Source organism: Phocoena sinus, chromosome 17 (assembly GCF_008692025.1).
Source record: "Phocoena sinus isolate mPhoSin1 chromosome 17, mPhoSin1.pri, whole genome shotgun sequence".
In the NCBI taxonomy this organism is placed as follows: domain Eukaryota; kingdom Metazoa; phylum Chordata; class Mammalia; order Artiodactyla; family Phocoenidae; genus Phocoena; species Phocoena sinus.
Genome location: NC_045779.1, coordinates 38804550 through 38828293, shown reverse-complemented (window position 1 = coordinate 38828293; position 23744 = coordinate 38804550). Strand labels below are relative to the sequence as shown.

Genomic DNA, 23744 nt, shown 5'->3' with positions numbered 1-23744 from the left:
AAGCCGAGCGGCGGGGAGCCGGGCTGCGGAGGAGGAGCCTCTGAGAGACTCCCTCCCGCCGCACAGGCAGGTGAAGTTCAGGTGACCGCGGACCGAGGGCTTAGGCGAGCCGGCTGTGCGGCCCCTCGAGGTGGGCGGGCGCGTACTCAAGGCAGGGTGCGCCGTGCGGGCCTGCGGACTGGCGCGCGGGGGAGGGGAGCGCACTGTCCGGAGGTGTCAGTCTGAGGCGCATGCGTGCGGGGCGGGCCTGGCCCGGCCTATATATTGGGTTGGCGCCGGCGCCAGCTGAGAGCCGAGCGGTAGCGGGTCTGGCGGTGAGGAGGTGCTTGGGCGTAGGGCGGGATGCGGGAGGAGAGAAAGCCCCCCCCTCAGGGCCGATCCGTCCCGCGGGCGGGAGCCTAGGGGAGGAAAAGTGGGAGGGCTGAGAACTAGGCATCTGGGGGCGATGGGTCCCCGCGATCCGTCCCTGTCAGGACCCTTGGCAGGGGGCCTGGGAGGCGGCGGTGGATGGAGGGCTGCCCCTAAGTGGGAGGCCACGGAAAAGCCCCTCATTCTAGGGGCTTCTCTCTGCCATCCCCATTTGGGGAGCTATCCCGCAGGAGAGAGGATGGGGGTCTGGGTCTCCTTCACGGGGAGAAAAGTTCCCCCACAAGCCCAGTTTTCCTCTTTATTAATTGAACTCCCTTTCCATCACTCCCATCCCCCATCTGTAGTCGGGGTCCCGGTGCCCCTCCAAGCGATGGGCAGGGTCCGGTGGGGCTGGGAAGGAGGGAAAGGAGACTGAAGGACGTGACACAAGTTCCCTCCGCCCCCTGCTTCCCCGCCACCGCCACTCTCCAAATTGGCGCGGAACCGGCTTCTCCACAGTGTTTCGCCTCCACAACTCCCTCTCCCCGCGGCTTGGGCAGGATGGGAGGGGGGAAGTAGGGGCGCTGCCCAAGCCCCACTCGGGCTGTCCGGGGGAGAGACTGCAGGACGCAGAAGAGACCCATCTGCCTCCCTGCGCTTTCCGGGCGCTGAGGGTGGTTTGCAAATTTCTGAAGACGCTCTCATCCGGGCTGTTCATTTCGTTGAGGAAATGCAGGCATGTGTCCAAAAGCATGAGTCCGAAATCATGCACTAATATACTGCATAAGTCATCGTGGTAAGACGGCTCAGGTCATCTCCTGAGGGACTTAGTTATAACCTCTGAATGGCACTTGGAGAGTATGGATGACAATGTATTTGACTCTGGTTTTTCCTCTCACCTCCAGAGGTTTCATACACCTGAAAGAAGAGAATGTCAAGACGCAGGTAACGTTATTTGTCTTGGAAATATGTTTCAGAGTTGGCTGCTGCCTTTGAAATGCGTCACTAATTAAACTTCCTTTTTAAAAACTCTATAGTAGCCGTTTACAAGCTAAACAGCAGCCCCAGCCCAGTCAGACGGATTCCCCACAAGAAACCCAGATAATTCAGGCCAAGAAGAGAAAAACGGCCCAGGTGAGTTAAGGGGGGGAAGAGAGAGAGGAGAAAGAGAAAATTCCTTGCAGGGACTTTAGTTTAACAATGGCCTTTTCTATTTTCCAGGATGTCAAAAAAAGAAAAGAGGAGGTCATCAAGAAACATCAGTATGAGATTAGGGTAATGCAGAACTGGGCTAGGTTTGGGGGAAACAAATGTAGGACAAAAAAGAATAGAATTGTGTTATTGCTTTGTGATAGGAAGGTTCCTCTGACACTTTTAATGCCCCTCGAGGTCAGCAGGAAGGCGCTTGTCTTTGGGTGGTTTTTATGTCCCTGAATCCTACTACAGCTACAGAGTAAGCCTTGACGCAGCTGGTTCCTCTTTGTAAATCCCTCCCTCTAGGAGCTGCCTGGTGCACCAGGGCCCGCCTAATCTGTCCAATGGACTGCTCTTTGTTCCCTCTCTGACTATAGTGGAGAGTCCTGATGGTTGCTCCTAGGGCATAAATAGGATGTGAGGTCACTGACAGACTGGCACCCAGCCCTTTGCCACCTATTCTTCCTATGTGTTGTACAGAAGACACTTTGTTAACAGTGGTTCTCTTTGAAACCAGCATTGACTGGCGAAAGTGTCCTTTAAGTATTTAAGTAATTGTTTCCACTTTAAAGGTCTTGTCTTCCTGTATTTGAAAGTAGTGGAAAAGGCCTTAACGAGTATGGGGCGGGGGTAGCTGTCTATAAAACAAGGTGCCCTGGCCACTATTGCTAAATACAGAGGGAAAATTTTATAATCTTGAAAGTGATTAATATTTGACTACACACGTGTTTTGTTGTTTCTCCTCTCCCTCAGTACCTAACGTCTTGTATTTCCAGAATTGTATTTTGTATAAAACATCCTACCTGTTACTCTTTATGAAGATTGAAATGAGCTATATGGTTTATTTATAAAATATGTATGTCAGCTTAAATTAGTCAGCAATGTTAGCTAAGGACGGTGTTTGGGGGAAAATGTAGACTGTTTAGAAGTATTAGCTTTCATTTATAAAAGATCCAAGACAAAAGCTGGTTTGTCTATTTCACAAAGATATTCTTTTTATTTTTTTTAAATGACAGAATTGTTGGCCACCTGTATTATCTGGGGGGATCAGTCCTTGCATTATCATTGAAACACCCCACAAAGAAATAGGAACAAGCGACTTCTCCAGATTTACAAATTACAGATTTAAAAATCTTTTCATTAATCCTTCACCTTTGCCTGATTTAAGGTAAGAAAAATTTCAGTAATTTAATGTCAAAGATTAAAATTTACTGATGTAATATATGGTGCTATTTTGAGGTATTTTTTGCTTTCATTATTCGAAAAACTTGTAGAAAAACTGTTTTTTTTTACTAGTCTTTAAGCATATATTATTTTATCTGACAGTAATGCCATTTGCAACTGACATGGGTATTTAAAACATTGATTCTATAACATTATTTTCACTTGCTTGCTGAAGACCGTAAGCCTTATCAGAAGAACTCAGTCACCTTATTTATTTATGATTTATTTATTTATTTATTTTTGGCTGCGTTGGGTCTTCATTGCTGTGCGCGGGCTTTCTCTAGTTGCGGTGAGCGGGGGCTACTCTTCATTGCTGTGCACGGGCTTCTCATTGTGGTGGCTTCTCTTTGTTGTGGAGCATGGGCTCTAGGGCACACAGGCTCAGTAGTTGTGGCTCACGGGCTCTAGAGCACAGGCTCAGTAATTGTGGCGCACGGGCTTAGTTGCTCCGCAGCATGTGGGATCTTCCCGGACCAGGGATCGAACCCGTGTCCCCTGCATTGGCAGGCGGATTCTTAACCACTGTGCCACCAGGGAAACCCTGAATCACATTTTTAATGGAGTTTAAATAATTTATCTAAATTGTTAACATGGAAGTATTTTAACATGTACAGCATTTTCATTTGATAGATCAGCTATTTTTCTTTCTTACCAAGCCTACTTCCTAAGGTCTATACTTTTTCTAGTTAATGAATGACCAAGAGGTACAACTTATATAAAATGTGTAGTGTAATAACTTATATTTGGCTTTAATAAGCAAATTAATGGACTCATACATTTAAACTCACCAGTCTTCCTCTTCTCCATACTGTCCCACCTTAACCCCACTGTAATGTAGTGATGATCTGTTTGGAGGTGATTGAGACTGTCTCTGCTGGGATCATATGCTTTAAATATTTACTTTTTTAGTGTTGCTCTTGAGAAAACATCGTTATCTTAAACAGGTGCCTTTGTAAATTATAAATAGATCGGGACTAAAAAGCACTCTTGAAATCTGTCAATTTAGATTCTCATAGTCCAAGTTCTTGCTGTATAATTTCATGCTAAAGAAATGGTTTCTAAAAGTAGCAATTTTTCCTGATTTACTTTAAGAGGTTGTCCTTTCAAATTCTAATTCAAAGTTGGATTTCAGTGTTTGAAAGTTGAGTTTACTCTATGTGAAACAGGTAGCTTGTATATTATGTAGGTCACACTTATTTTGCCCCTTTCCATAGCTGGGGATGTTCACAGGATGTTTGGCTAAACATGTTAAAAAAAGAGACCAGATATGTTCATGACAAACATTTTGAAGTTCTGCATTCTGAATTGGAACCACAGATGAGGTCAATACTTCTAGACTGGCTTTTAGAGGTATGTTCCAGCAATACAAATTTCCTTTTTTGTCTGTATGATGGAAAAACATTTAGACAGAAATATGCTTTCCATGTGCCTTCATGGTATATTACCTATTGCCAGGAGCCATTCTGGGGGGCTACTCACTGTAGTTGAGGATACCAAAATGGAAAATGACTGCTTGATAAGAGCAAAATCATGAGGACACAGCCACTAGGTCCCATACAACCCAAACCCAATTCAGAAATTGTGGTATCTGAGTATCGCTGTGTACTAGGCACTGTGCCTGGTGCCAAGGATACTCAAGAGGAACAGAATTTGACAAGGTTCTGAATTCTGCTATGCAATGTAAAGAACCAGGACTAGGCTTCAGGACCCTCAGAAGTCCTTTTCTTCATCACCAAAATCAAATTATGATTTGGAATCCTAATTTCTATATCCTAAATGATAAGGAGGCTTTGAATATCCAGTAGCCCTAAGCCCTCGAGGCTCCATGTAGCTTGCTTTTGTTATATCCCTCTATTCCTTTCAGAAATGAGCTGTACCATTAATCTAAAGGAATAATAGTGATCCAGAAGTCCCTAAATGCCTGTGCCCTAAATATCTGTGCCCTCTCTTGTTTAGGCCCATTCCCTTTCTCTGGATAATAATTCTGAAAGAATCTCTAAAATTATTGAAATGATTATTTATATTGATAACAAACTAATTTTACCCCAACCCCTGGATATTTGCTCTGTAGTTTCCCTGTCTTTAATATAGATAGAGACAATGAACTCCAAGGGGGAACTACCACAGGCTTTTTGGTGGAGAAACACACGGCAGAATAGATCTCAGAAGCTATCAGAAAAGTTCGTTAAGACTGCAAACTGTTGTCCTTTTGAGTCAGGTCGTCTTATTCCTTATTCTGACTAGAAGGGAAGATTATGTTTCAATCGTGTGTACAAGAATGTAGTTGGATTTTGACTTTTCTGAATATCTAATGATCATAGATGCAACTTAAGCACAATTATGTTGATGTTATTTTATTTTGCCTTTTTATGTTACATTGATTTTTATTCAGTGGTTGTCTATCAAATTTATCCCTATTTTCCCTTAAATATATGATTATATATACAAAACCAAATATAATAAATCAAATCCAGCAGAGCATTAAACTCTACTTTGTCTTAGTATTTCTTTCAACCTAGGAATGCAAAAATGGTCCAACATTTGAAAATCTATTAATAGTTTACGGGAGAAAAATCATAAGGTTATATATCATAGATGTAAAAGATATTTTTTGAAATTCAATATACATTCCTGATTTTTTAATATGCAATAAACTAGGGATAGATTTCCTTAACACATTGTTTATTAGAAACTCATGTATGTCTGTCCCTGTTTCCTCCCTACTTCATGAAGTTATTTTGAGAATTAAAAGCTTTCCCTATATTAAGTGTGGAAATGACAGATACTACTTATTATTAATAACAATAGTGAAACATTAGGGGAATCCCATTATAGTCAGAAACAAAGAATAAGAAAAATTTTGTCAATCACCATTGTTATTCATTCAGTTTTCTTCTATAATTCTTAAATGATGTAAGAACATTGAAAGGAACAGAGTTGTCATTTTGTCGTTAAATGTATATCTAGAATGATGAAGAGAATCAGTTGGAACTATTAGAGTATAAACTAAGCATAAAAACTTACTCATTTGGCATCAATAAAAATTAGATGACATATATACACTATTGACACTATGAATAAGATAGATAACTAATGAGAACCTACTGTATAGCCAAGGGAACTCTACTCAATGCTCTGTGGTGACCTAAATGGAAAGAAAATCCAAAAAAGAGGGGATATATGTATACGTAAAGCTGATTCACTTTGCTGTACAGTAGAAACTAACAACATTGTAAAGCAACTATACTCCAATAAAAATTAATTTAAAAAACATTAGAAGCTTAATAGGAAAAAAGTACTCAGCCATAGTCAGCAAGTGTAAATGTATCTGGGAATAAACACAGTAAGTCTATGTGAAAAAAACCTATAAAACTAAGAGGACTGTAATAGGTTTATCCTATTAGCACATGTTAATTTTTCCCCCATTTTAGCTTTGGTATCCTAAAAAGCAAGTTGGACTTCAGAAAGTGTTCTGAAATCTGGTATGCTAAGAGGTAACTTTCTAATTTGGAGAAATTAATGGAATAATATTTAAATGGATTCTTCTCTAGGTGTGTGAAGTATACACACTTCATAGGGAAACATTTTATCTTGCGCAAGACTTTTTTGATAGATTTATGTTGACACAAAAGGATATAAATAAAAACATGCTTCAACTCATTGGAATTACCTCATTATTCATTGCTTCCAAACTTGAGGTAAGTTCTCAAAGTTTATCCATGGATATATTTACCGCAAACTTTTTTTGTCTTAACCAATTCATTAATCCCAGAGAATACGATGTACCACTTTTGATATGTTAATCCTTAGGAAAGATGAGTGAATTTTTTCCAATACATTTTCTGAACACTATGATTTGGGTGGAAGGATAATTATCATGGTTCCCTTCAAAGTATCTGAGCCTATTATAAGTCCCTGGTTTGATTCTAGAACTAGTATCTAGGTGAAATGTTCCATGGCTAACTGTGCCAAACAAAATGACCAATGCTGTCTCTCTATACCTAGTTATAGCACTTGGATTCAATAAAATGGTCTCTGAAACCTAATTAACCAATCAAATGCAATAAATGCTATGTTAGGTTAGAATAATGGTCTATATCCAGCCTAGTATTTTTATATCTGATGATGGTGCTAGGATAGAAGGAAACACCTTTCCTGCCTGAGATTTTCCTTCACACGATCTCAATCTACTTTTCTTAAATTCAACACATAAGGATATCGTTAGTACCTTCATCTGAAATTTTTGAAGCCTGTATTGTTTTGAGGGTAGAAGAGGGACTGTGAATCATGCATTAATTTCCTTAAGTGTATTTTTCTCCTCTTCCACATTTTTCTTTTGAGCCTTAAGGGCTATCCCCAAATTCTGCCAAATTTGATGAATAAGTTTGTATTCAGTATATCCTTACCTGAAATCACATGGTGTGTTTCAGATACCTTTCTAGACTGAAATCTTGATCTTTAGCCTGTTCTCATTTGTGGCAACATCTCTTCTACTCCTCTGGTCATTCTAGTTGTTATTCTCTGAACTGTTAAGACAGACCTGTCATCAACGAAACTGCACAAATTATTGTTTGAATAACCATACTTTTGTACTAGGATAAAGTTAATGTTTTCAATTTCTAGACCTTGTTTGTTGAGTATCTTGTTTTAGTCTGATATACTAGGCAATCCTAAAACAAGTTTGGCTTTTCGTTTTAACCAGTCACTGAAATGACTGGTTAAAATAGTCTAATTGTTTATTAACGAAGATTCAAAATCAGTTCTATAAAAATGTTTCAATCAATATAGTTGGCTAATTTAGATACCCAGGTATGAAAAATATCTTTAAAGGTAAGGTTGCTTTGGCTATCGTAGAATTATTTTATTAAGATTTATAATCATTTTGTCCTTTAAAAATGAAGCCTAGATTGGTTTGTATATAATTCTTTTGTTTTAATCTCACTCTCAACTGTGCTTGATACTAATTAAATCTATTTTAAAGGAAATCTACGCTCCTAAGCTGCAAGAGTTTGCTTATGTCACTGATGGTGCTTGCAGTGAAGAGGATATCTTAAGGATGGAACTCATTATATTAAAGGTAATAATGTACCTTTATTTCTAGTTGCAATTTAATAACTGTAATTTACTAAACTCAAAGACTACAATGTTAAGTAGTCAAAACTGAGATTTTAGTATTAGGATCCAGTTCTAAGATGGGAGGGGAATTTGCTTAACCTGTAAACTCTATTTTTCTGTATCTTTCAATTCTCCTATATTGAGAATATTATTTCTTAATTTAAAAGTGTTTAACAACACTTTCGAAACTTATAGGTAGTTAGCATATCATGTGTATATAAATGAGTTCCAACAGTGATTCTCAAATCTTAGTTCTGATTTTCCACTTCTTCCAGCAGGTGGAGAATGAGAATTATTTCACTGCCTTTTTTCTTTTCTATATGCATGGGAAAGGCTTTTAATAGAAGGGTAAAGAAGCATTAAGATGTTTAATTGGAATTATACTCCAATAAAGATGTTAAAAAACAAACAAAAAAAAGAAAGTAAAGAGCTAGTTGGAAAAAAAAAAGATGTTTAATTGGGCCTTGAATTAGAGATTAAAGGGTGAATGTTAGCTACTAGAAAGTATGTTATGAAATTTGAGCATCCTGGTTTTATAAATAGGACACAAGAAAACACAATCAATATGACTTTCATTTACAAGATTATCTATAAACTGTATACATTATAATATAAATTTGTTATGTTTATAAACATTCAGATTGATAGCTCTGTAAGAATGGGATCTTGTTGGCATGCTGATATTGTTCTTTTTAAAAGAAATTTTTTTATTGAAATATACTTGATTTTCAATGTTGTGTTAGTTTTAGGTGTACAGCAAAGTGATTCAGTTTTATATATATATATTTTTTCAGATTCTTTTCCATTATAGGGTATTATAAGACATTGAATATAGTTCTAATGTTCTAGTAACAAAGTTATACAGATTCAGGCCTGAAGTATAGTATAAGGAGGACATATAATGGGAAGATGGAGTCCTCTGGGTGGTCCTACAGGCATTAAGACTCTCTGTTCTCTCCTAATTATTTTTGACTTATAAATGGTAAAGTCCCAGGGCTTCATGGAGAGAATCATAAATTAGGATTTGTCTTTTTTTTAGCTTTTACATGTTGAACAGAAGCCATTATAGATCACATAAAGAAAAAGTATAGAATCAGTTCTTCGGAGATCTGAATGGGATTAGCTGTGAAGTTATTGAATAAAATTAAAAGGGCAGTTGCAATAAAGAATACGTTTGGAAGATGAGGGGCTGCAAGAAATGAGAAAAGTAGGAATGAAAAATAGGTCCAAGGAACTTTGTCAATAAAGATAACTAGAGAATAATAAAGGGGTCTGTATCAATAATAGACTAAAACACAAGCAGCTTTAGATTGTGAGGTATCTATATATAAATAGTTATGAAAATAGGAAGAAATATGCCCAAAGCAAAAAGTTTCTTAAATGACTATTTAAGGAAGTACCTATATAATGTGGTATATATACCTACACTTATTAACAGGCATTTTAATTTCATTAACAGGCTTTAAAATGGGAACTTTGTCCTGTAACAGTCATCTCGTGGCTAAATCTCTTCCTCCAAGTTGATGCTCTTAAAGATGCTCCTAAAGTTCTTCTACCTCAGTATTCTCAGGAAAAGTTCATTCAAATAGCTCAGGTATTGATATTTTTATTGAATATTTGCTAATGTTTTTAATTACAGGTTTTGTTTAGGGTATTTATAGTGCTAAATAGGCAACACAACAAAATGACAGCATACTGAATTAAATTCATTCCTTAATTGACTAGAACAAAACTTCTGATGCATAAAATTCTGTCCCCAATATTTACACTGCTTACTGAAAATTCTAGAAAACAAAGTTTTAAAACTTGCATTTAAATATATTATGAGCACTTTTTACTCTTTAGGAGTATGAGGTAGAGAGTTAAATACCTCTTTTTTTTTTTTTTTTTTTTTTTTTTTTGCGGTATACGGGCCTCTCACTGTTGTGGCCTCTCGTGTTGCGGAGCACAGGCTCCAGACGCGCAGGCTCCGCGGCATGTGGGATCTTCCCGGATCGGGATACGAACCCGTGTCCCCTGCATCGGCAGGCGGACTCTCAACCACTGCGCCACCAGGGAAGCCCAAATACCTCTTTTTGATGTAACATGGGGAAAGGTATTTTTCAGCCAGTTGTTTTAGGTTTTATAATAGTATGAAATTATTCTGTAAAATTATCTTACACTCATATTTGAATACACAGGGAACCTATTTTATGTGTTAAAATTAAAATCACCTAATTTAGTTATAACATTATTTAAAACTTTAAGTTTAAATTAAACTTTCCTAGGCCAGTGTATAACAAATATTCTAAGAAAGTAATTACAGGAGGAGGGTACCGTTCTTTCCCGCCTACTTCTCATAGGTAGGATCTTAAGGCTGCTGTACCTGCCATATATAAGTGAAGAACACCCAGATTCTTATTCTGTGTAGGATGTGAAAATCTTACACATGGAACTGAAGAAACTGTGGTACTCTGGATGGGTTCAAGTAACCTACGTTGAAATTCAACTTGTGTTTTAGTAAACTCATTATGAACACTAAAACTGGAGAACCAGTAAATATGTTAGAATTGGTTCATTTTGTAGAACTTTCTAATGAAGTCATATTAATTTTTTCCCTCAGATTTCCTAGCATCCTAGATTATCCTAGGCAGCTAAACGCTTTTGATAGGGCAAACCTTTGATAAGCTGATAAACAGTGTGGAAAGCTTCTAGAGGTATATAATAGTAATAATTCATTTCCAACTCCTCTACTCGTGTTTCTGTCTTCTGGACCCATGGGGACAAAAGCAAGTTTTATTTCACTGGACAGGTATCACCTCAGACCTCTGAAATCTAACCTTTTTACATAATTTCACTGATCGTTGTTCAGATCTCTTATTGCCTGGATTGTACTACCTCTCAACTCATCTGTTTAGAAACATGTTCCCTTCTTGTGTTTCTGCTTCACCACAGTCTAAGGGATTGTTCTTAAAATGTAATTTCCCTGATTTAAAATCTTCTAGTAACTTCAATAATCAGTCAGAACTTTAAAGTTCTGACTTCTTAAAGACCCTTTATGATCTAACCTAGGCCATGCCTCTCCAGCAACCCCCTTTTTTTAAAATAATGAAGGAAAGATATTCCTTATGTCATATTTTTTACCTTACATGTTCTGACTTGAGTTCCAAAGAAAAGTAATCCTTTCTCATTTATCTTTGTAAATTCTGTTTCCTATATCTAGAACACTCTCTACCTCCCAGTCTTCCTGGCTACCTTGTATTTTAAGACTCATTTAAGCAGAAGTCTTCCCTGTCTTCCCCACTCTGGATCAGGTGCGCTTCCTAATAGTACACATCATGCTATATCGTAACAATCCTTTACTTGTTTATTAACAAGATTGAACCTCCTGCAGGGTGGCAGCTTATTTCTCTTTGGATCCCTGTAGTTTTAGCAATTCTTGGCATATGGTCCACATCATAAGCAATCTAAAATGTTAGCTGACTGATGTTTAGTAGAGACGTGTAGTACTCATCCTTCTCCTAAATTCTTATACTTTTTCCTCTGTTAGCTTTTAGATCTGTGTATTCTTGCCATCGATTCATTAGAATTCCAGTACAGAATACTCGCTGCTGCTGCCCTGTGCCATTTTACCTCTCGTGAAGTGGTTAAGAAAGCCTCAGGTAAGACAGTATATTTTGTTCTCTTCTTACCCATTCACAAATTTTAAAGGGACTATTTTGAACTTAGCATCCTGCTAAACAAGAACTTAAAATTTTAATGGAAAAAAGTTAGCAGTTTAGCGATTATCCTCCCTTCTATTAGAAGTACTTTCTAATCCTCAATATATATCCACAAACAAAAAATAAGGTCAAATGGAATTTAAATCCAGTTGAAGTTAGTCAATATAATTATAGCTCCGCATTAAAGAGTTCTTTGGGTTTTGACAATTTCAATTTCCTATGTAGCAGGTACTGGCTAAGAAGCTCTAAGTCTTTCTCTCCCTCAAAATAGTCACATTATAAACATATTTGAGAGTGATAGTCTGTTTTGACTTGCTAAACTTGTTTTATTTTAATTTTTTTTAAGTATAGTTGATTTACAATGTTGTGCCAATCTCTGCTGTGCAGCAAAGTGACTCAGTTATACATATAGAGACATGCTTTTTTTATGTTCTTTTCCATTATGGTTTATCACAGGATATTGAATATAGTTCTCTGTGCTATGCAGTAGAACCTTGTTTATCCATCCTATATACAGTAGTTTACAGCTGCTAATCCCACATAAACTCGTTGATTTTGGTTTATATTATGTGCTTGTTTTGGTTTCCTTTTTTACATGAATTTTAAATTAACTATCTTTAAATTATGAAGCACAAGCAAATAAGTAGGCATATGTTTCTGATGTAACCTTCACATTTTTCTAACTTTTCTTTATCTAGGTTTGGAATGGGACAACATTTCTGAATGTGTAGACTGGATGGTGCCTTTTGTCAGCATAGTAAAAAGTACTAGCCCAGTGAAGCTGAAGGTTTTTAAGAAGATTTCTATGGAAGACAGACACAATATACAGACACATACAAATTATCTGGCTATGCTGGTATGTTTCTTTCTTGTAGTTTTTTGGTCTTACTATTTGGTAAGTCACTGAAACTGATAGTAAGGCTACTACGGAATAATATTTCAAGCAGTTATATAAGATGGTAGGGGATAGAAAGTTCCAGTGGGCACACTGATTTCAAAATGTAGAAAAGCTGGGCTTCGCTGGTGGTGCAGTGGTTGGGAGTCCACCTGCCGATGCAGGGGACACGGGTTCATGCCCCGGTCTGGAAAGATCCCACATGCCGCGGAGCGGCTGGGCCCCTGAACCATGGCCGCTGAGCCTGCACGTCCGGAGCCTGTGCTCCACAACGGTAGAGGCCACAGCAGTGAGAGGCCCGCGTACTGCAAAAAAAAAAAAAAAAAAAAAAATGTAGAAAAGCTAATAAAATAACTTTGAAGTCAAAGCAAGATTTATGAAGTGTCTCAAGATTAATGCCAATAGTCCAGGTAAGAGTTTTTAAAAATACAAGTTGCAGGCAGTTGAACCTCTAAAATATGACTAATCACAGTTGCAAACACATAAAGAGAGGATTATATTAGGCCTACGTAGTCTCAAATTAGTACACAGAAGTATTGTTTGACTTTGTTTTACCATATCAATGCTTTATCTTAGCTGTTAATCTCTGCATGATTTCTTCACATGTACAGGATGAAGTAAATTATATAAACACCTTCAGAAAGGGGGGACAGTTGTCACCAGTTTGCAATGGAGGCATTATGACACCACCGAAGAGCACTGAAAAACCACCAGGAAAACACTAAAGTTAACTGAGCAAACAAGTTGGAAGTGATGAAGTGCTGTGTAGCATTTCATAGAACTTAACTACTTAAGTCTTACAGGAAAATAGTGCTGTGGCTGTCCTGGCCGATTCAGAAGTTTCACTGGCATTCTCTGACTTAAAAAACCACTTAAAATTGGCACTAAGGAGGAAATTTAACTCCTATATTCGCTGTTTAAAGAAACAGCAGGACTTGTTTACGAAGATGACTTCATTCCCAACATTGACTGGATAGAAGCCAGCCATGATTCATGACAAGAATTTCTTTGATACGGTGTTACTATGTTTATCTTGATAAACTAGGAATTTCATCATTGGAGTTTTTGACTAGATAAATGCTACCTTACAGGGTACATTAAGTGATACAGTACTTTGAATCTAGTTTTTAGATTCTCAAAATTTATAAACTCTTAACTAGTGCAATTTGGTTCTTGAAAATAAAATTTAATCTTGTTTACAAAGGTTTAGTTTTGTAATAAGGTGACTAATTTATCTATAGCTGCTGTAGCAAGCTATTATAAAACTTGAATTTTTAAAAATGGTGAACTTTAATCTGTTTGGCTATGTTTATTTGCCTTGCCATAACATTTTTAACCAGTAAATCTTAGATGAACATGGTGTTTAAACTGTGCTCTAAACAGTGGGAATGCCAAAGAAATTATAAACAAGATAAATGCTGTGGCTCCTACATGGGGCTTTGACGTATAAGTTGCTTTATAATAACTTTTTCGTACATCACAATTTGGGCGAAAAACTTAAGTACCCTTTCAAACTATTTATATGAGAAAGTCACTTTATTACTCTAAAAAAAAAATCTTTAGGGTTATCTCAATTTAGTGTGACTAAGGCTTTATTTATGTTTGCAAAACTGCTAAGGTCCACGGGGCTTCCCTGGTGGCGCAGTGGTTGAGAGTCCGCCTGCCGATGCAGGGGACGCGGGTTCGTGCCCCGGTCTGGGAGGATCCCACATGCCGCGGAGCGGCTGGGCCCGTGAGCCATGGCCGCTGAGCCTGCGCGTCCGGAGCCTGTCCTCCGCAACGGGAGAGGCCACAACAGTGAGAGGCCCGCGTAACGCATAAAAAAAAAAAAAAAAAAAAAAAAAACTGCTAAGGTCCTTTTTAAATTCCTACATTATGAGTTAAGGACAGTGTCAAAGTGATAAAGCTTAACACTTGACCTAAACTTGTATTTTCTTAAGGCAGAAAAGCAGTAAATGTATACGACTCCTAGAAATCTATTTATTTAAAAAACAAAACCTTGACATAAGAACTTGCTGTATATAGCTACTTCTACATAAATATTTTAGTTTTTTAAAAATGAAATTTCAGCCTCAAAAATGGATTTGATTAGAAAAATTATACTAGATTACTAGTTTATTACTGGACATGTGAATCTCTTCTTCCTTTGAAGAAATTATAAATTTAAGCTATTGTTATGGTGTGAAGTCTTCTGTAGAGTTTTTGTTTTTAAACTAATGTTTCAGTATTTTGTCTGAAAAGAAAACGCCACTAAATATGTAAATATGTATTATATAAACTTAATCTTTTAATAGTTTATTTTTAGCCCATTGTTTAAAAAATAAAAGTTAAAAAATTTTAACTAACTGCTTAAAAGTAAAGTTTTGCCATTGCTTGAAGAAACTTTTTTTTCCTTCTCTGCGCTGCCAGCTGTAACACTTCTTCTGGGTTGCTTGCGTTCAATTCTGTCTGGCCGATGGCTTTGATCTTCCAAAACAGAAAAGTGATGTTATTAGAGGTCTGGTCAAAAACAAAGTTTTGCTAGTATACAAAATATAAAACTACCTACTTGCTAACAATGATAAACTGAACCTCTAATTGTAGATGCTAAGAGGTGTAGAAGAAATTAACAAAGACTGACTGGAGCCACTCAAGGAAAAGATCAGTTACTGAACCATAGTTTGTGGAATTATCTTCAGTAACATTAAGTAAATTCATGTAAATTTATTTGACTAAAAATACCAGTAAAGGGACTTCCCTGGTGGTCCAGTGGCTAAGACTCCATGCTCCCAGTGCAGGGGGCCCGGGTTCGATTCCCTGGTCAGGGAACTACATCCCACATGCTGCACCTAAGACCTGGTGCAGCCAGATAAATAAATAAAGTATCTTAAAAAAAACAGTAAATAAACTCTACATGTAATCTGACACATTTTTACAATTAAGGCTCCTACAAAATAACCTGAAATATCAAAATTCATGTTTCAGGGCTTCACTTTTTTAATACGTAAAATATATCTAGTTTGCTCAGCAGTATAATATATAGTGACCCTTCTCTTTCATGATTAGAAATACTTGAGCCTGATAAAAATCCATAATAGTATTCTGCCATGGAGTGTTTTGTGAGAGCATGTTTTAGGACCTTAAAATTACCTTTTGTTTAAAGAAGTTCCTATATATATATATATATATATTTTTTTTTTTTAAACAACAAGAACTATTCTGATAGGTAGCTTGAAGGGAGCTAAGACTATCCAGAAATGATCATCAGTTAGGTTAGTGGGTAGGAGGAACTGCGGATGATGCCATTTCCACATGAAAGAATACATGTGGAAAAACCTAGTAGTGGGGTATAACTAGAGTTATTTCAGACAAAGTATCCTGAAGACGACTGGCTATAAAAGTTCAAAGTATAAGACAGAAATTGAAATAGGAGCCAGATATTTGAGAGAAATAACACGTCCTAGATGGGTAGTGGTCAAAACCATGAGGGGATGAGGTTACCTAGGGAGAATGTAGGGCAATCAGAAAATACCCAAGGACTAACTTCTTGGGAAAACCAAGTTTAAGGGGTAGACAGAGGGAAATACCCACAAAGAAGAAAAGGCAGAAGAGTCAGGGAGAAGAAATGAGTAAAAATGCCGGGGAAGCCAAAGGAATAAAGAATTTCAAGAAGGAAGGAGTGTAAACAACAGGATAAAGACTGAAAAGTATTCACTGGCTTTGGCATTTGGTGACCCTTGAGAACAGTTAGAGTGGGGACGGCAGAAGTCAAATTGTATTGGATCAAAGAGCTTTAAAAAACTAGGCAGAGGGCTTCCCTGGTGGCGCAGTGGTTGAGAGTCCACCTGCCGACGCAGGGGACGTGGGTTCATGCCCCGGTCCGGGAAGATCCCACATGCCGCGGAGCGGCTGGGCCCGTGAGCCATGGCCGCTGAGCCTGCGCGTCCAGAGCCTGTGCTCCGCAACGGGAGAGGCCACAACAGTGAGAGGCCCGCGTACCGCAAAAGAAAAAAACTAGGCAGAGAAGGAATGAGAGAGAGGTGGAGTACAGTCAAGAGAAGTTTCTATTAAGGATGAAATAGTTTATAGGTATGGGAGTGGTTGACAATATAGGAGAGGAGATAACAAACTGAAAGGGACAATCACTGAAAGGATAGAATCAAAAGCATAAAAACTTGTCTTCATCAAGGAGTAGCATAAGCTTTTACTGACTAAAAGCGTGGACTTAACAATGAATACAGTTGTCAATTATTTTGAAGGTGGACAGCAGGGACCTGAAACAGGAATGTGAAGCTGCCACTCACGGGGCCACAACTCCCAAGACTATATAACTTTCATAAGGACAGGGGCTGATCAGTCTTTTTTTCTGGTCTACTCCAAACAGACAAGGAAGTTACTGAAAATGGAAAAGGGAGAGAGGACAGGGGCTTAATAGGGTGAAAGTCTAAAATATTCCCTAAAAAAGAATGCAGACCACTGACCACTGGCAGGTAAACAAAAGAAATGAGCGGCCAGCTAAGGTTGGAGGCCATGGTTTGGTAGTGGCACAAGTTTATACAGCTGTAGGATTTTTTCCAACAGAACTCAGTGGCTCAGGGGAAAAAAAGCATAAATTTTTGAACTGATTCAGGGTTGGGACTTTTCCAGGTGAAGCAAAAGACAGAAAAGCAAAGATGCTGAAAATATTAATCAGAGTAGTCCCGACAGTCAATCATAGATAGAAGGGGTTCCCAAATCTGGTTTATAATCAGAACTACCTGGGAAAACTTAAAAATTGGATCCCAGGGTCTCATCTCAGATCAAATGAATCAGTATCTCTGAGAGTACACAGGCCAGTATTTGCTGTACTCAAGGTCAGTAGGGAAGGAACAGAAGTTGGAAAAGGGCTGACAGACTGGGGAAAACTTGGTCATGAACTTGAACATCTCACTGATGATGAGGAACATGGGAGCCCGGAAGTAAGAAAGGGATAGATTACCGGCACAGAGATCTTACGCAGAGCAATTCTGACAAAAAGGTCTGGCCATGGGTGGCTGATGAAGAGTAAAGGTGATAATGGAACCTGGAGTGCCAGGGGTGTTGGATAAGTTGATCACATGTCTTTTGATGCATGCACAGGAACATCCAGGTAGTTGTTTAGATGAGCTAGTAAGGAGGTAGGTGTAAGCTTCCAAGGAGAAAGGGCTTAAAAAATGATACAAGTAGAGATAGTCTAGAAATGCCATCAGGGAACTGGGAAATTTTCAGCATTGCCTTCCAGCCCTGGATAAGTTGGAAATGGGGGAATGAGTAGTCTCCAGTTAAGTGGAACTGGACCATGTTCTTTTTCCTTTTTTTGAAAGATGCTGTTGTTATTCTGTTTCCTCTAAATAATGGACATACAATTTAGTCCAAGTAAAAAGCTTTAAAGGACACTTAATAAACGGCATATACTTTTATTAATGAGTGAAAGAGCAAAGAGAAAACATATATGGTAATAGTGACACAGCAAATGTTAGGCTTGTAAAAATGACCATGAATTTGTAATGTTTTGGTTTATAAGTCAAATTTAAATAAATAATTCATCCATCAAGTAACTACTGAGCATCTATTATTTGCCAGGCACCATTCTAGGTATCAACTGTGACAAAACCAATTCCTACCTCATGGGGAAACAGCCAATAAATAAGTAAATATACAGTATGTCAGTTGTAGATAAGTGCTATGGAGAAAAGTTTTAAAAGGGAAATGAGAATAAGAGTATTGGAGGGAAAGGGGGAGAGACATTGCTATTTTATAAGATGGTCAGGAAAGGACAATTACTTCTTAAGAAGGTGACATTTGAGAAGAGACCTGAGGGGAGTTAAAAGAATGTTCCTGCAAGAGAAAATTTCACAGGCCATTCGGTAGTGAACGTTCTTGGCATGTTCAAAGAACAGTAGGGGTACTGGTGTAGGAGAAGTTAGCAAGGGAGAGTTGAATGAATAGCTAGAGGTCAAGTCACATGTGGCCTTGCAGGCCACTGTAAGGACTTTGATGCTGTATGAGACAGGAAATCGTTTAGTATTAGGGAAATTAAGCACATCATTGAAGAATCAAGGCATAAAATAACTTACCGCAATTTGTCTTTTATCTGTTTCTCCTCTTTTGTGATGAAGATCTAAATGAATTAGTTAAGAATAATAAATTTGATACTATTAAATATCATGATAGATTCTCAACTGTTCTTTGTTTTTTATTTAGAACATACACAATATTAAATACTTCTTTAATTTACAGAAATGAATTGTTCTAACAGCACACACATATGTTGATGAAGGATACAAGTCAAGTATTCCAAAATGGTAACATCCCATATGTAGTCATAGTAGGAGTCCATAGCATCATGACTGAAAAACAGAACTCAGTTACTTCCTCTTTCTTAAGCAGAAAAATTTCAACTTCATTTTATTTCAAAAACCATTCATACCTGTTTTGTTCCTGCAGTGATTTAAAGGCTGTTTTGTAGTCAATCTCTCTGAGGAACTGACATAAAATTGCCACCTACATAAAAAAAGAATTGAAAATGGTTTCATGTAACTAGTATCAACAATGACTACTGGTTTTGGAGGGGTAATTTTTAATGATTTTCATGTCAAGAGTATATTATTTAATTTAAGAGGCCTCGCAGATCAGGCTGAGTGGATCAGCTGATATGTATGGAATCCATCCAATTTTAATTGTAAAAAACCCTTGCACCAGGCTTCCCTGGTGGCGCAGTGGTTGAGAGTCCACCTGCCGATACAGGGGACATGGGTTCGTGCCCCGGTCCGGGAAGATCCCACATGCCGTGGAGTGGCTGGGCCCGTGAGCCATGGCCGCTGAGCCTGCACGTCCGGAGCCTGTGCTCCGCAACAGGAGAGGCCACAGCAGTGAGAGGCCCGCGTACCGCAAAAAAAAAAAAAAAAAAAAAAAAAAAAAACCTTATACAAGTGTCTGTCTGCCCAATATTTTCTTCCCCTGTGACCTAAATCATAAAATTTTAGAGTTTTATCTGAATAAGAAGCTGGCAAAAAGCCAGTTCAGAAAACTGAAGGGAATGGAAAACTGCCAAACAAAAGTGTCAAACATTCAAGGACATATAGAACATCCAATTAAACCTTTCACAGCTGGCAAGTACAGAAGCTCATTTTGGCAAAATGTAGGCCAGTCTGCTTAACATTGAAAACAGATCTATTTCAGTCATGTATGTAAGTCATAATGCTGATCTCTTTTTTAAATATTTAAAGATTTTTAAATTGATTATTATTCACATATCATAATGTAAACCCTTTCAGAGTAAAAAATTCAGTGGTTTTTAGAATATTCACAAAATTATACAACCATCACCGCTTTTAAGTCTATAATATTTCATTACCTGCCTCCCACAAAAAAATTAAAAGCTCCATACCCATTAGTAGTCAGTCTCCATTCCTCCCCTACCTCTCCACCCCGCAGTCTCTGGCAGCCACTAATCTACATTCTGACTCTATAGATTTCCCTATTCTGGACATTCCAAATGAATGAAATCATACAATACAAAGCCTTTTGTATCTGTCTTTTTTTTACTCAACATAAAACTTCCAGGATTCGTCCCTGTTGTAGCATGTATCAGTACTTCACTCTTTTTTATGGCTGAATAATATTCCATTGTGTGTGTGTATGTGTGTGTGTGTGTGTGTGTACACATATATATACACACGCACACACACACACACACACACACCAAATCTCGTTTATCTGTTCATCAGCTGATGAACATTTGGGTTGTTTCCACTTTTTGGCTGTTATGAATAATGCTGCTATAAACACTTCACGTATAAATTCTTCTGTGGACGTATGTTTTCAGTTTTCTTGGTTATATACCCAGGAGTGAAACTGCTGGGTCATATGGTAGGTAATTCAGTGTTTAACTTCTTGAGCAAGCACCAAGTTGTTTTCCAAAGAGGTTGCCCCATTTTATATTCCTGCCAGCAATATATGAGGGTTCTGATTTCTCCACATCTTCACCAATACTTGTTACTATCTTTCAGTTACAGCCTCCTTGTGAGTGTGAAGTGACATCTCATTGTGGTGCTTACATTTCCCTAATGATTAATGTACATATCTACTTTTAAATATAAGAAAACATACTTGAGAATGCTTTTTCCATTTATAAAGTTCAAAGACCAATGCCTTCTAACTCATACTTTCATTTTAGTTAAAATTCTGTAAACTATTTTTTAAAAATTTAAAGAACATGCAAATTCTTAAATACCATAAAGTTAAGCAATTATGATACAGAAAATAAAAGCTACTTCCCAGTCCAATGCCTTATATTTATTATAAACTCTAATATTCATGAAAACAGACCAGCATCATAATATTATAAACTAACCTGTGTGTGGCAATTCAGCAAAGAACAGCACTTTATCATTCGTTTTATTACCTACAAAAACAAAATTCTGGTTATTTTCAAAGACTAGTTAATGTCAATTGTAACAAACGTACCACTCTGATGTGGGATGTCAATCGTGAGGTAGGTTGTACATGTATGGGGACAGGAGGTACGTGAAAACTCTGTATTTTTCACTCAATTTTGCTATGAACCTAAAACTGCTCCAAAAAATAGAACTTTTAAGTTAAAAAAATCTAAATTTTTTTTTTTTTTTTTTTTGCGGTACGCGGGTCTCTCACTGTTGTGGCCTCTCCCGTTGCGAAGCACAGGCTCCGGATGCGCAGGCTCAGCGGCCATGGCTCACAGGGCCCAGCCGCTCTGCAGCATGTGGGATCTTCCCGGACTGGGGCACGAACCCGTGTCCCCTGCATCGGCAGGCAGACTCCCAACCACTGCGCCACCAGGGAAGCCCAAAAAAATCTAAATTTTAAATCTTATTTCAAAAGCCATTATTGTAAATATTAAAAAATGCCATTTATTAAATTATGATACTGGTGGCCTAAACCAGAGGAAAGGGTGATGCATATTGAGAGAAAATTAACAAAATTTGAGATTTAGGAGGCAGAATCAATATGCCTTGAAGGCTGAATGGATGTTGGTGGGAGGGTTAGTAAAGAAAAGAGTATGACACTCAGGATATATGCTTGATCAACTCAAAGGGCTAAACAAAGATGACTGCTATTTTGGTGGGGTCTTCTGTTTTTGTTTTTGTTTTGGTGTGGGAAGGTCATCAGGAGGAGAGACTGGTAGAGTAAGACGCTGAATCAGGGGACTTCCCTGGTGGTCCAGTGGGTTAAGACTCCACGTTCCCAATGCAGGGGGCCCAGGTTCGATCCCCGGTCAGGGAACTAGATCCCACACGCATGCTGCCAACTAAGAAGGAGTTCGCATGCCTCAACTAAGAGCCTGTATGCTGCAGCGAGGAGCCTGCAAGCCGTAACTAAGACCCGGAGCAGCCAAAATAAATAAATAAATAATACTAAAAAAAAGATGCTGAATCAGTTTTGGACAGGTTGAGTTTGAGGTGTTTTTGGGAAATCAAAGCAGCAATAGCTGTGGGCACTGGAAATATGGAGAGCAATCTGGTCTAGAGCAATCAATTTGGGAGTTACCACCATATACATGGAAATGAATAAGCTCATGCAAAAGGAGGCCCAGGAAGAAGAACATTTAAAGCCAGACAAGAAGCAAGCAAGCCTGCAAAAACAACCTACCTGGTCTGTATAAACATCTGGGGGCACAGCCTTATTAAAGAAATCAGAACACACAGCTCCTGCCTGGAGGTAATAGTGAAGAGCTGCCGAATACTGATTTGTTGCTTGAAGTAGAAAACAGAGATAAAGAATTACCTGTCATTAAATACACAGCTGGAAAAATAGGGCCTCTTTTGTGAAGAGTCAGGTATTATTACTTCATGTTTGACAAAAGCAGATTCAAACCACAGACCTAGGTATAACACTTAGCCAGGCCAACAATGAGAAAAATTGGCTTTATTTTTTCAACCACTTTAAAGTAGTTGTATAATAGAGTCTTTCCTTCTCAAACTGATTAGCCAAATATTCAGCTCAGATTCCTTGTCAAACTTACTGGTACAGAATTTAGTATTTGGAGGTATAGCCAGTATTTTGTAGTGACTATCAATGGAATATAACCTTTAAAAATTGTGAACCACTATGTTGTAAACCTGTAACTTATGTAATACTGCACATCAACTACACTTCAATTTAAAAAATGAAAAAACTAAAAATGACTTAAGGCTGCTTGCAATAAGTCACTTAAAAAATAAAAAGCTGGGTGGCAGACACAGGAGATACATGGGGATTCATTATACTATTCTCTCTACTCTTAATTTTGAACTTTCTCTTTAAAAAAATCAACTCCTAAAAAAGTGACCCAGAAATGACACCAGTCAGAACTATAATTTGATCTGTATAGTAATAGAAATATTAGAAATTCCCTATCAAGTTGGAAAATCTATCACATACACCGGGGGGAAAAATTAGGAATCTATTTTCAAGAACACAAATAATTATCAAGAGTGCCTGGACATATTTTAGAACATTTAAAGAGCAATTTTGTAAACTAAACTTTAACTTCTTTCCTTAAGAATGTTTTACCAACTTTTTAGATGACCATTTACTATTAAAAAAAAAAACAACACAGAGAAAAAGTAGTCAACATAAAACTAAAAGCATCTGAATCAAAGGCTCAGAAAAATGCATACATATAACAATAATAGTTACTTTCAATTTTATCTAGGAAGAAGAGTTAGACAATGTCAAAAACAAGACTTCAGTTTAATAAAGTATTGTAATAACAAGTGTAATGTATTTATTTTCACTTCTAAAACTGCTACGAAAACAAAACACAAAGCAACCATACATCTCACTTACCAAAATAAATGTCTGCCTGAATAATTAACCAGGAATGGTTGTTTGGGTTTATACTGAGGGAATACCGAACTAGCTCTTTCACTGTGATAGCCACGGCTTCAAAGTCCACGGACTGGAGGCTATATGAAAGACAATAAACATAATCTCTATTTTAAGAGTCAACTTCAAATTCCATACACACATTTATTAAAAACAAAAAGGCTTAGTCAAAATTTAGGTGATCATAAATACAATGCTAAATATTACTAGGAGTAAATATTTTAAAACTATCAAAACAACTAAATCCTGAGGAAGTGCGATCAGCTAACTTTTTATAAGGGGCTGAAAACAATCTGATTTTTGTTTCCTTTATTTTCCCAAAATGCCAAAGAAGGCCACTCTAAAAAGTATCTTTAAATATTCGACAATATAAAGCACAAAAAAGGTCATAGGATAAAATCCTGTCTCCACTTTTTATGCAC

At 37.7% G+C, this 23744-nt stretch overlaps 2 protein-coding genes across 5 annotated transcripts in view; one reads left to right on the top strand and one right to left on the bottom strand.

Moving 5' to 3' along the window:
- Positions 1-287: 287 nt before the first annotated feature.
- Positions 288-14818, top strand: CCNE2 (cyclin E2). Of its 3 annotated transcripts, XR_004346431.1 has the most exons (13): positions 294-314; positions 1254-1293; positions 1386-1482; positions 1570-1623; positions 2559-2710; positions 3981-4116; positions 6318-6464; positions 7748-7843; positions 9341-9475; positions 11411-11522; positions 12281-12438; positions 13089-14095; positions 14331-14818. XR_004346431.1 is itself a non-coding variant. In XM_032609760.1 (12 exons), exons 2-12 carry the CDS (start codon positions 1280-1282, stop codon positions 13200-13202), a joined length of 1215 nt encoding a protein of 404 aa, XP_032465651.1. In that variant the 5' UTR covers positions 288-322; positions 1254-1279; the 3' UTR covers positions 13203-14598. The 3 variants fall into 3 exon arrangements, 2 of the variants coding, with proteins under 2 accessions (XP_032465651.1, XP_032465652.1); XM_032609760.1 differs by having other exon boundaries at positions 288-322; positions 13089-14598; XM_032609761.1 differs by lacking the exon at positions 6318-6464 and having other exon boundaries at positions 289-314; positions 13089-14598.
- The window catches only part of INTS8 (integrator complex subunit 8), a 66086-nt gene continuing 43267 nt past the window's right edge, over positions 926-23744 (bottom strand). Inside the window, exons 21-28 of one of the 2 annotated variants that reach the window (XM_032609759.1) lie at positions 23284-23402; positions 22105-22208; positions 20831-20881; positions 18905-18978; positions 18760-18824; positions 18552-18595; positions 14824-14943; positions 926-1266 (exon numbers count right to left, since the gene is read on the bottom strand). In XM_032609759.1, coding sequence (XP_032465650.1) covers positions 14827-14943; positions 18552-18595; positions 18760-18824; positions 18905-18978; positions 20831-20881; positions 22105-22208; positions 23284-23402 — 574 coding nt within the window. In that variant the 3' untranslated portion in view covers positions 926-1266; positions 14824-14826. Of the gene's footprint in view, positions 1267-14744; positions 14944-18551; positions 18596-18759; positions 18825-18904; positions 18979-20830; positions 20882-22104; positions 22209-23283; positions 23403-23744 lie in introns of those variants that run through there. The other variant, XM_032609758.1, reaches the window with a different exon arrangement.